This window comes from Hypanus sabinus, chromosome 28, assembly GCF_030144855.1.
Source record: "Hypanus sabinus isolate sHypSab1 chromosome 28, sHypSab1.hap1, whole genome shotgun sequence".
Lineage (NCBI taxonomy): Eukaryota > Metazoa > Chordata > Chondrichthyes > Myliobatiformes > Dasyatidae > Hypanus > Hypanus sabinus.
The window spans coordinates 45,609,769-45,622,994 of NC_082733.1; the positions used below are offsets into that span (position 1 = coordinate 45,609,769).

General features: G+C 37.8%; 1 protein-coding gene across 7 annotated transcripts in view; it reads left to right on the forward strand.

The window, feature by feature from the left end:
• gabpb1 (GA binding protein transcription factor subunit beta 1) overlaps positions 1-13,226 on the forward strand; it is a 111,917-nt gene that overhangs the window by 44,023 nt on the left and 54,668 nt on the right. For 5 of the 7 annotated variants that reach the window (XM_059953126.1, XM_059953125.1, XM_059953124.1 and 2 more), the window contains exon 6: positions 7,300-7,410. The exons of the other annotated variants lie outside the window; for them this stretch is intronic. In XM_059953126.1, coding sequence (XP_059809109.1) covers positions 7,300-7,410 — 111 coding nt within the window. The remainder of the gene's footprint in view (positions 1-7,299; positions 7,411-13,226) is intronic. 7 annotated transcript variants of the gene reach the window in all.

A 13,226-nucleotide genomic window follows, 5' to 3' on the forward strand; every position in this document is an offset into this window, starting at 1 on the left:
ATCCCGGAAATTTTGGAAATGGAAGAAGAAACCCAGTTAATTGAAAGGGCTCACAGAGCCTTAAGACCAAGACCTCAAGTTGATCAAAACCCAGGATCAATCTTGATAAAATGCTTAAGATATCAAGATAAAGAAAAGATCCTGAAGGTGGCTGCCCAACATGCCAGAAAGAGAAACAGGCCATTGATGATAGGAGAGAAAACAGTTCTTTTCTATCCTGATGTAAGTTATGAACTTTTGAAGAAAAAGAAGGAATTTAACCCAGCGAAAAAGTTTTACGGGGAAAAGGCTATAAATTTATATTGCACCACCTGGCAACCCTGATAATTTTTTTGGATGATGGAAAAAGAAGATTTTTTACTGATTATCGGGATGCAGAAGAATTCGCACAAGAACTCCCAAATATTCTCTAATTACAGTCAAAGATTTAAAAGTGAAATGGATTAAAGATGGAGATAGGGACAGTGAATGGAACTGATGGATGTTTAAGGACAGAAGAATATTTAAATATATTTTTAATTATATGATACAGGGGGAGAAAGGTTAAAATTTGAGAAATATTAATCAAGAGTAGTGATATTTTTTTTTTCTTCTCTTATATATACTTTTTTATGTTACGGGGGAGCTGGGGGAGCTTCGGATCGATTGCTACAGAATTCACGTGTGTAATCATGGTGATTGCCATGACCCGTACAATGGAGGGGGGTAATGTTGTGTTTTTTTTTCATTCACAACATTAGTAGGGGGTATTTTGTTATTTTGTTATTTTTTTCTTTATAATCTATTTTTCTTTTATCTTTCTTTCTTTGCCTGGACGATCGGGGGGGTGGGGGGGGAGAGACACTTAGCAACATGAAGAATTTTAAAAAGATTCCCCAACTACTACGAAAGTTGAAAGATTAGGTATTATTATAGATTGGAGTAACCCTGTTTAAGATAATGACTAATTTACTGAATTTTTAAAGTTTTAATGTTAATAGGCTTAATGGACTGGTGAAAAGAAAAAGAATTTTAAGAAAATGAAAATAGATATAGCTTTTTTACAAGAAACACACTTAACAGAGATAGAACATCAGAAGTTAAAGAGAGATTGGGTTGGAAATGTTATTGCAGCTTCATTAAACTCAAAGGCGAGGGTAGTTGCAATTTTGGTTAATAAAACGTTACCAATTAAAATATGAAATGCATTAATTGATTCTGCGGGGAGATATGTAATCATACATTGTCAAATTTTTTCAGAACTATGGACTCTTATGAATATTTATGCACCAAATGAAAATGATGTAAAATTTATACAAGAGGCCTTTTTGAATTTGGCTGATGCATATGACAAAATATTAATAGGTGGAGATTTTAATTTTTGTTTAGACCCAGTTTTAGATAGATCAACAAAGGTTGTTACAAAATCAAAAGTAGCAAAATTAACTTTATTATTGATGAAAGATTTAAATTTGATTGAGATGTGGAGAAGAATTAATCCTAAAGAAAGGGATTATTCATTTTATTCAAATAGACATAAAACTTATTCAAGGATAGATATTTTTCTATTATCAATGAATATTCAAGACAGAGTGAAAAATATGGAATATAAAGCAAGAATATTGTCGGATCATTCCCCCTTGATAATGACAATGATAATGATGGATAAAGAGGAATCAATTTACAGATGGAGATTTAATTCAATATTATTAAAACGTCAAGATTTTTGTAATTTCATGAAAAAGCGGATTCCTTTTTTTTAGATACAAGTTTACATTCAGTTGATGATAAATTTATAGTATGGGAAGCAATGAAGGCATATTTGAGAGGTCAGATAATAAGTTATACTTCTAAAATTAAGAAGGAATATATGGTAGAAACAGATCAATTGGAGAAAGAGATTACAAAATTAGAAAAAGAATCTCAAAGATATATGACAGAAGAAAAAAGAAGACAACTTGTTAGCAAGAAGTTACAATATAATGCACTTCAGACATACTGAACAGAAAAAGCAATTATGAGAGCTAAACAGAGACATTACGAACTAGGTCAGGGGTCAGCAACCTTTACCACTGAAAGAGCCACTTGGACCCGTTTCCCACAGAAAAGAAAACACTGGGAGCCGCAAAACCCGTTTGACATTTAAAATGAAATAACACTGCATACAACGTTTTGTTTTGCCTTTATGCTATGTATAAACAAACTATAATGTGTTGCATTTATGAAATTGATGAACTCCTGCAGAGAAAACGAAATTACATTTCTGCATGCAACAGAAACATTTTGAACTCCGAAAAAAAGACGTTCGGTTAAAGGTTACTTTTAAGTAAAATACTCAACGTCTATTTGAGTCCTTCTTGTATTTATGAAAAACGCCAAACTTAAATTTGCCGTCAGCAGCAAATCAAAAATAACATCAGCCAGCTGTCAGCCTGAAAAATAAAAGGACTATTTCACTGAACAATGAAAACATATGAATATACGTAAAATAATAGGCAATTAAAATATTTATCATACTTGTTCAGGTTGACTCACACCTGACAATGCAGTCGTATTCAGTAGGGATGGATCGATGCTTAGGGGAGTGACCGGGAAGGATAATGTGTTTTTTTCCTCTCTGAACTCACAGAAGCGTTTCCCAAACGATGTTTGCATTGCGATGATTGCAGAATGTAAATACTCCGAATTTATCATGTCGTGACATTGTTTGAACTCTCTCAAATTGGGCAAGTGAGACAATGTGCCTTTCTGTAAATCTCTGGCAAGCAACGTCAACTTGCGCTCGAATGCCAAAACATCCTCCAACATGTGCAGGGCTGTACGTCCTTACCCCGTTGAAGACCTGTGTTCAGCGTGTTCAGGTGCGCTGTCATGTCTACCATGAAGTGTAGCTTTTCCAGCCACTCTGGCTGTTCCAGCTCAGGAAAGTTGAGCCCTTTGCTGCCCAGGAAAGTTTTCACTTCTTCCAGACACGCGACAAAGCGTTTCAGCACCTCCCCTCTGGACAGCCAGCGATAAAAACACGTAGCGGTTGCTACACGCAGTCAGTAAACTGCAGTCAAAGATAGCTTTATTCGAACTAAACAGCCTTGCTTTTAAGCCTCCCTCAACCCGCCCCCCATGGGCGCGGATGCTGCAAAAGACACGTACTCACAAACCCCCGTAGGCTATCTCCCTTAGCCTGAACGCTGGCTAATTGTGAGCCGGTTCGGATGTGTCAGGAAATGGGTCGCCACACATCTTATTTAGATTGTACAAGATCACCATAATCTTCAAATTTAGATTTACATTTCAAAAACTAACAAACTAACATAAAATACATTTTAATTAAATACTGACCATGTAGCGGTGTGCTACACGCAGCGCTAAAATTACGACACGGAGTCGGTAACTGCAGTCGAAGGATAAAACTTTATTCGAAATCTTCAGCCTCACTTTTAAGCCTCCCTCAACCTGCCCCCCATGGCGCAGAGGCTCCAAAGCTCTGTGCTCGCAAACCCCCGTAGGCTATCTAATTGTGAGTCGGTTCGGATGTGCCAGGAAAAGGGTCGCCACAACCAATTATTTCCCAAAGTAACAGGGAGCCGCAGCACAGACGTAAAAGAGCCACATGTGGCTCCGGAGCCGCGGGTTGCCGACCCCCGAACTAGGTGAAAGATCACATAAGATTCGTGCTTGACAGTTAAAAACAGGCCAGACTTCCAAAACAATAAATGCAATTAGAACAATACTTGTAAACCTTTAGAAATTAATTAAATTTTTAAGAATTTTTATTCTGAACTGTATCAATCAGAATCACAAAATGATAATGTTGAGATAGAAAGGTTTTTTATCACAAATAACTTTTCCAAAATTGAATTTGGAAGAACAGAAGGGATTAGATATGCCTTTTACATTAAAAGAAGTCAAAGAAGCTCTAGGATCACTTCAGAGTAATAAATCCCCAGGAGAAGATGGTTTTCCGCCTGAATTTTACAAAAAGTTTAAAGATTTACTAATTCCTCCTTTTATGGAGTTAATACACCAAGCGGAAAGAATGCATGAACAGCTATTTTAATAGTATTGCCAAAAAAAGATAGAGATCTTTTAAAGCCAACATCATATAGACCTAACACGAGGAAATCTGCAGATGCTGGAAATTCAAACAACAACAACACACACAAAATGCTGGTAGAACACAGCAGGCCAGGCAGCATCTACAGGGAGGTGCTTTAAGGAGAAGTCCTGACGAAGGGCCTCGGCCCGAAACGTCTACAGCGCTTCCCCCTATAGATGCTGCCTGGCCTGCTGTGTTCTACCAGCATTTTGTCTGTGTTGTTGATCATATAGACCTATTTCTTTGTTGAACACTGACTATAAAATAATAGCAAAAATTTTATCTGATAGAATACTTACCAAAATGAATACATATGGATCAAACAGGATTTATCAAAAATAGACAATCAGCAGATAATGTAACTCGGTTACTTAGTATAATACATCTGGCACAAAAGAGGGAGGAAATGAGTGTGGCGGTTGCTTTAGATGCAGAAGAAGCATTTGATAGATTGGAATGGGATTTTTTATTTAAGGTATTGGAAAAGTATGGGTTAGGAAAATCTTTTATAAAATGGATTAAAGCCTTAAATACTAATCCCAAAGTTAAAGTAATGACAAATTGTCAAATTTCAACATCATTTCAGTTAACAAGGTCAACTGGTCAAGGTTGTCCATTATCACCTGCTTTATTTGTGTTGGCAATAGAACCATTAGCTGAATTAATTAGGACAGACCCAGATATTATGGGTTTCAGAGTTAACCAGGAAGAATATAAGATTAATTTATTTGCTGATGATGTTTTGCTTTATTTAACAAACCCATTGTATTCGCTGCGTAAATTATCTTCTAGATTGGAAGAATATGGGAAAATATCAGGCTACAAAATAAGTTGGGATAAAAGTGAAATTCTACCCCTTACTAAAGGAGATTATAGTCAATGTTAATTAATAACTCAATTTAGATGGCTGATAAATGGTATAAAATATTTAGGTATAAGAGTTGATAATGATATAAAGAACTTATGTAATTTAAATTTTTTACAATTATTGAAAAAAATTCAAGAAGATCTTGATAAATGGATGATGTTACCAATAACATTAGTGGGCAGAGGAAATGCTGTAAAAGTGAATGTATTCCCTAGATTACAATATTTATTCCAAACACTACCAATACAATTACCACAGAAGTTTTTTCAAGAGTTAAATAAATGTGTGAGGAAGTTCCTTTGGAAAGGTAAGATGTCAAGAATATCATTGGAAAAATTGACATGGAAATTTGACTTAGGAGGGTTACAACTTCCAAACTTTAAAAATTATTATAAAGCAAATCAACTTAGATTTATTGCATCTTTTTTTGATGAAGATAAACCGGCATGGATTAGAATAGAACTAGATAAAATAGGAGAAAATATACCGGAAGATTTTATAGGTAAGTGGGAATCTAAATGGATGTGGGAAAAGAAAGAATCTCCTATATTAAAACATTTGATTGATTTATGGAATAAGATAAATGTTGATGTTGCGATAAAGAAATCTTTATTAGCAAAGAGACCTTTAATTCAAAATAAACTTAAGCCTTTTACAATGGATAACCAACATTTTTATTCAACTAGTTTCAAAAAGGGATTAGATATATAGGAGATTATTTTGAAGGAGGTATATTAATGTCATTTGATCAATTAAAGAATAAATATAAAATATCAAACAACACTCTTTTTTGTTATTTCCAATTAAGGGCTTATATAATTGATACACTGGGTCAAATAATGTTATTGCCAAAACCTAAAATAGAAATTTTAATTCAAAAAGGAAAAATTAAAAAATTTATTTCTTGTATGTATAGTTTGATTCAGAAGCAGGCAATTAAACAAGGAATTCATAAGTCAAGACAAAAATGGGAAACCAATTTGAATATTAAAATTGAAGAAACAAATTGGTCAAGACTATGTCTTGACAGTATGACAAATACAACAAATGTCTGGCTAAGATTAGTGCAATGTAATTTTTTACAGCAATTATATATTACACCACAAAAATTAAATAAATTAAACCCAAATTTATCTGATCAATGCTTCCGATGTAATCAAGAAATGACCTAGGAGGGTTACAACTTCCAAACTTTAAAAATTATTATAAAGCAAATCAACTTAGATTTATTGCATTTTTTTTGATGAAGATAAACCGGCGTGGATTAGAATAGAACTAGATAAAATAGGAGAAAATATTTTTACACTTTTTACACTCTACTTGGTCTTGTTTTAAAAATCAAGCTTTTTGGACAAATTTAAGAGTTTTACTGGAACAAATTATTGGAATACAATTTCCACATAATCCAACATTATTTTTACTAGGCGATATTGAAGAGATAAAATCGAAATCCAAATTGAATAAATATCAGAAAGAATTCATAAAAATTGCATTGGCAGTAGCCAAAAAGGCTATTGCAGTTACTTGGAAATCGGATTCATACTTAAATATGGATCATTGGAAGAATGGAATTTTTAGCTGCATTCCACTTGAAAAAATTACGTATAATTTAAGAGATAAATATGAAATATTTCTGAAAATTTGGTGCCCTTATTTACAAAAGATAGGATTAAATATATAGGTGCTCCAAAGATAAAATTATTGGTTATCTGGGGAAATAAATAAATATACATATTAAAGCTATTATGAACTCCATGGAGCATGTGGGGATCTTCCGATATCCTGGCATTCTTTCTTTCTTTCTTTCTTTCTGTTTCCTTCTCTTTTTTTTCTATAGGGATATGTTAGGGGGAGGGGGGGAAGGGTTGACAATTTTTTCTTTCTGTAACCTATTTGAAAATTCAATAAATTATTAAAAAAAAGTACAGCACAGAAACAGGCCCCTCAGCACATCTAGTCCCTGCTGAACCATTTAATCTGCCTAGTCCCATTGACCTGCACCTGGGCCATAGCCCTCTATATCCCTGCCATCCATGTATCTATTGAAACTCTTCTTAAATGATGAAATTGAGCTTGCATGCACTACTTGCACTAGCAACTCAGTCCACACTCTCATAACCCTCTAAGTGAAGAATTTTCCCCTCATATTTCCCTTAAACAATTCACCTTTAACCTATGGCCTCTAGTCCCAGCCAACCTCTGAAGAAAAAACTTTGGCATTTACCCTGTCAATACCCGTCATCATTTATTTAGAAAAACAAAGCATTTTTAAAGTGCTTTCTGTTCCAGTCTGAAAAAAACTCTTGCTATTTGTTACCTGGGAAGAACCGTGTAAAATTTGTTCTTTAAATTTTAGAGTCGGGCATTTCTGCAGTGCAATTTGGGAATTCCTCTACGTCGGTGTTGGCTACATTAGCTGCCTTGGCAGAAGCATCGGCACCGTTGACCCAAGCACCTGAAGCACCAGGTTAGAAGTTGCTCCTTCTTCAGGATGTGTGACCTGCTTGGGAAATGTGAGATTGTAACCTGAGTGAGAGAGAGTGTTACCTGCAGAGTTGCAAGCAGAGCATTTCAGCAGCAATAACAATTCTTCCATAGTCTCAATTTTAGTTGCATTTTATTTTTAATACAAGAAGTGCAAAGTGACAGAGCTTTTACTTCAGCAACACAACAAATGTATTATTACATAGGGACAATATTTCTGCTGTAATTCCCTTATCATACCATCTGCTTTATATTTTCTTCGTTCATCTTTAAGAAGTTCTGGATGCCATTGCTTCCATAACAAGGCTAGAAGAACATGACGTTAGTCCTGACGAAGGGTCTCGGCCCGAAACGTCGACAGCGCTTCTCCCTATCGATGCTGCCTGGCCTGCTGTGTTCCACTAGCATTTTGTGTGTGTTGTTGCTAGAAGAACATGTGTTAGTTAAGTAGGTCATCAGCTCTCAGCAGCAAAATCTGTGTGACACACACAAAGTACTGGAAGAACTCAACAGGTCAGGTAGCCTCTTTAGAAATAAATAAACTGATGATGTTTTAGACCATAAGACAAAGGAGCAGAAGTCAGCCATTCAGCCCATCAAGTCTGCTCCGCCATTTCATCATGAGCTTATTCAATCACCCCTTTAGTCCCATTCCCCCGCCTTCTCACCATAACCTTTGATGCCCTGACTACTCAGATACCTATCAATTTCTGCCTTAAGTACACCCAATGACTTGGCCTCCACTGCCACCCGTGGCAACAAATTCCATAGATTCACCACCCTCTGGCTAAAAAAAAATTTTCACATCTCTGTTCTGAATGGGTGCCCTGCAATCCTCAGTCATGTCCTCTCGTACTAGACTCCCCCACCATGGGAAACAACTTTGCCACATCCACTCTGTCCTTGCTTTTCAACACTCGAAATGTTTCTATGAGGTCCCCCCTCATTCTTCTAAACTCCAAGAAGTACAGTTCAAGAGCGGTCAAATGTTCCTCATATGTTAACCCTCTCCAATGTCAGCACATCCTTTCTTAAATAAGGAGCCCAAAACTGCACACAGTATTCCAAGTGCCTTATAGAGCCTCAACATCACATCCTTGCTCCTATACTCTATTCCTCTAGAAATGAATTCCAACATTGCATTCACCTTCTTCACCACCGGCTCAACCTGGAGGTTAACCTTAAGGGTATCCTGCACGAGGACTCCCAAGTCCCGTTGCATCTCAGAACTTTGAATTCTCTCCCCAATTAAGTAATAGTCTGCCCATTTATTTCTTCTACCAAAGTGCATGACCATACACTTTCCACATTGTGATTCATTTGCCACTTCTTTGCCCATTCCCCCAATCTATCCAAGTCTCTCTGCAGACTCTCTGTTTCCTCAGCACTACCAGTCCCTCCATCTATCTTAGTATCATCAGCAAACTTAGCCACAAAGCCATCTATTCCATTATCCAAATCGTTGATATACAACGTAAAAAGAAGTGGTCCCAACACGGACCCCTGTGAAACACCACTGGTAACCAGCAGCCAACCAGAATGGAATCCCTTTATTCCCACTCTCTGTTTCTTGCCAATCAACCAACTCTCTATCCACGTGTGTAACTTTCCCGTAATTCCATGGGCTCTTATTTTGTTTAGCAGCCTCATGTGCGGCACCTTGTCAAAGGCCTTCTGAAAATCCAAATACCCAACATCCACTGCATCTCCCTTGTCTAGCCTACTTGTAATTTCCTCAAAAAATTGCACTAGGTTTGACAAGCAGGATTTTCCTTTAAGGAAACCATGCTGAGTTCTACCTATCTTGTCATATGCCTCCAGGTACTCTGTAACCTCGTCCTTGACAGTCAACTCCCATCAACTTCCCAACCACCGATGTCAAGCTAACAGGTTTATAATTTCCTTGTTGCTTCCTTGCCCCCTTCTTAAATAGCTGAGTGACATTAAACAGCACCAAATTTCTTGGTGTTTATCTGACGGAAAATCTCACCTGGTCCCTCAACACCAGCTCCATAGCAAAGAAAGCCCAGTAGTGTCTCTACTTTTTGCGAAGGCTGAGGAAAGTCCATCTCCCACCCCCTATCCTCATCACATTCTACAGGGGTTGTATTGAGAGCATCCTGAGCAACTGCATCACTGCCTGGTTTGGAAATTGCACCATCTCAGATCGCAAGACCTTGCAGCGGATAGTGAGGTCAGCTGAGAAGATCATTGGGGTCTCTCTTCCTACCATTACGGACATTTACAATACATGCTGCATCCTCAAAGGAAACAGCATTATGAAGGACCCCATGCACCCCTCATACAAACCCTTTTCCCTCCTGCCATCTGGGAAAAGGCTCTGAAGCATTCGGGCTGTCATGACCAGACTATGTAACAGTTTCTTCCCCCAAGCTATCAGGCTCCTCAATACCCGGAGCTTGGACTGACACATTGCCCTACTGTCCTGTTTATTATTTATTGTAATGCCTGCACTGTTTTTGTGCACTTTATGCAGTCCAGTGTAGGTCTGTAGTCTAGTGTAGCTTTCTCTTTTTTTTATTACGTAGTTCAGTCTTGTTTTTGTACTGTGTCATGTAATACCATGGTCCTGAAAAACGTTGTCTCATTTTTACTATGCACTGTACTAGCAGTTATGGTCGAAATGAAAATAAAAGTTGACTTCACTTGACTTGACTTGATTTGCACTCTTCCAGTCCTCCGGAGCCAGGCCAGAATCTATCAACTTTTAAAAGATCATTGCTAATGCTTCTGCAATCTCCACTGCTACTTCCTTAAGAACATGAGGATGCATTCCATCTGGTCCAGGAGATTTATCTACCCTTAGACTATTCAGCTTCCTGAGTACTTACTCTGTCATAATTGTGACTGCGCATATTTCTCTTCCCTGACACCCTTGAAAGTCCGGTAAATTGCTGATGTCTTCCTCAGTGAAAACTGATGCAAAATATTCATTCAGTTCCTCCGCCATCTCCTTATCTCCCATTACAATTTCTCCAGTGTCATTTTCTATCTGTCCTATATCTACTCTCACCTGTCTTTTACTCTTTATATACTTGAAAAAGCTTTTAGTATCCTCTTTGATATCATTTGCTAGCTTCCTTTCATAGTTCATCTTTTCCCTCTTAATGACCTTCTTAGTTTCCTTTTGTAAGCTTTTAAAAACTTCCCAGTCCTCTGTCTTCCCACTAATTTTTGCTTCCTTGTATGCCCTCTGCTTTGCTTTTATTTTGGGTTTAACTTCTCTTGTCAGCCACGGTTGCATCCTTTTTCCATTTGAAAATTTCTTCTTCTTTGAAATATATCTGTCTTGCACCTTCCTCACTTCTCACATAAACTCCAGCCGCTGCTGTTCTGCTGTCCTTCCCACTAGTGTCCCTTTCCAGTCAACCTTGGCCAGTTCCTCTCTCATGCCACGGTAATTTCCTTTACTCCACTGAAATATCGACACATCAGATTTCGGCTTCTCTTTCTCAAATTTCACAGTGAACTCAATCATGTTTTGATCACTGCCTCCTAAGGGTTCCTTCACTTCCATATCTCTAATCACCTCTGGTTTATTACACAAATACCCAATCCAGTACAGCCGATCCCCTAGTGGGCTCAACAACAAGCTGTTCTAAAAAGCCATCTTGTAGACATTCTACAAATTCTCTCTTGAGATCCATTGCTGACCTGATTTTCCCAATCCACTCACATGTTAAAATCCCCAACAATTATCATAACACTGCCCTTCTGGCAAGCCTTTTCTATTTCCTGTTGTAATTTGCAGTCCACATCACTGCAGCTGTTTGGAGGCCTGTAGATAACTGCTATCACGGTCCTTTTACCCCTGTGATTTTTTAGCTCAACCCATAAAGATTCTGTACCTTCCGATCCTATGTCAACTGTTTCTAATGATTTAATATAATTTCTTACCATTAAAGCCACGCCACCCCCTCTCCCTACCTGCCTATCCTTATGATACACCGTGTATCCTTGGACGTTCAGCTCCCAGAGACATGCATCCTTTAGCCACGTCTCAGTGATGGCCACAATATCATATCTGCCAATCTGTTTTAGATCAAGACCCTTTCTTCAGGAATGGAAAGGAAGGGAATGATGACAGAATAAAAAGTTGTGGGGAAGGGGAAGGTGATAGGTGAAACAAGAATGGCAGGAAAAGTAGAAGAGCTGGAGTGGAAGGAATCTGATAGAGGCAAGTGGACGATGGGAGAAAGAGAAGAAGGAGGGGCACTAGGAGAATGTGATAGGCAGGTGAGGAGAAGAATTAAGAGGCCAGAGTGGGGAATAGAAGAGGCAAAGGAGAGGGAAAAGAAAAAAAAATTACCAGAAGGCAAAATTGATGTTCTTGTGAACAGTTAGAGGCTACCTAACCTTGTGTGTTTACCTTATCTCTGTAGGTATTCTATAATTCTTCATTTCTGCCTTTTGTTTTTGTTTTTTTCTCAGCTAATGGCGGCTTTCATAACTACAGTAGTTGAAAGAGATGAACTGTGGAAATATGTAGTACAGAAGTGGACCCTTAAGGCCAACCTCATCCACGCCACCTTTAATACCCATTTACCTTAGTCCTATTTGTTCATATTTTCTTCCTTCTGTTCCTGTCGAAATATCTTTTAAATGTTAAGATAGACCTACCTCTACTGCTTCTGACAGCTCACTTCAGATATTCACCCCATTCTGTAGAAAGTGTTACCTCTCAGATTTCCTGGGCCTCTCTTTTATTTTCAAATTTTGAGGAGTATAGATAAGGTAAATGCAAACATGTTTTTTTCCCACTGAGGTTGGGTGAGACTAGAACGAGAGATAATTGGTTAAAGGTGAATGGTGAAATGTTTAAGCAGAACCCAAGGAGAATCTTCTTCACTCAGAGAGTGATGAGAGCGTGGCATGAGCTGCCAGTAGAAGTGGTGGATATGAGATAAGACAACCTTTAAGAGATAAGTACATGGAAGGGAAGAAGGGAGAGCTGTGGTCTAGGTGCATCTGGATATAGTTGACTAGATGGGCTGAGGGGCCTGTTCTTGTGCTGTAATGTTCTGACTTACAGTAAACCTGTACTCTCCAATAATAGACTCTGAATGCTGAAATGATTGACTATCTGTCCTACCTATGCCTCATAATTTTGTAAGGTTATCTCTCGTCATTCTACATTGCCAGGAGAATAAACATAATGATTCTAACCTCTTCTTATAACAACAGAATTCTATTCTAGGCAATGTCCTGGTTTATCTCTTCTACATTATTCCTATTACTATCTTCATCCTTCTTGTAGTGTGGTGACCAGACTGTACCAAATAGTCCACCTGAATTCTAACCAATGGTTTTACAACTGCTAGATGACATCCTAACTTTTCTACTCAAACTCTTTGCCTATGAAGGCACACATGCCAAATTCCTTTCTCAATATTCTCACCTGGGTCACATTTGCACCCAAAAATCTCAGTTCAACAACACTACAAAGGATCTCTGTCAATTGTATTGAATTTTAAATTCTACTCTATCCAACTTTCCAGTTGCTGGAAGATAACTAGCTACAAATGGCTTCCATGTTATGGAGTGCTTGTGTTCCTAGAAAATCTCCATATTGCAATTTCTCTGTAATATGAACCCCTACTTGCTGTTGAACACCATTTTGTGAGTGGAGATCTGTTCCTGTGGGATGTTCTTCTCCAGAGCAATGATGAGTACTGCAGCTGCTAGTTCACGATGGGGGATCCAAATAAGAGATTAGCTTTGGAAATTTGCTTTCTCTGAGCTGCCCAGCAGCTGTCTGTACAGACACAAATCATCTTC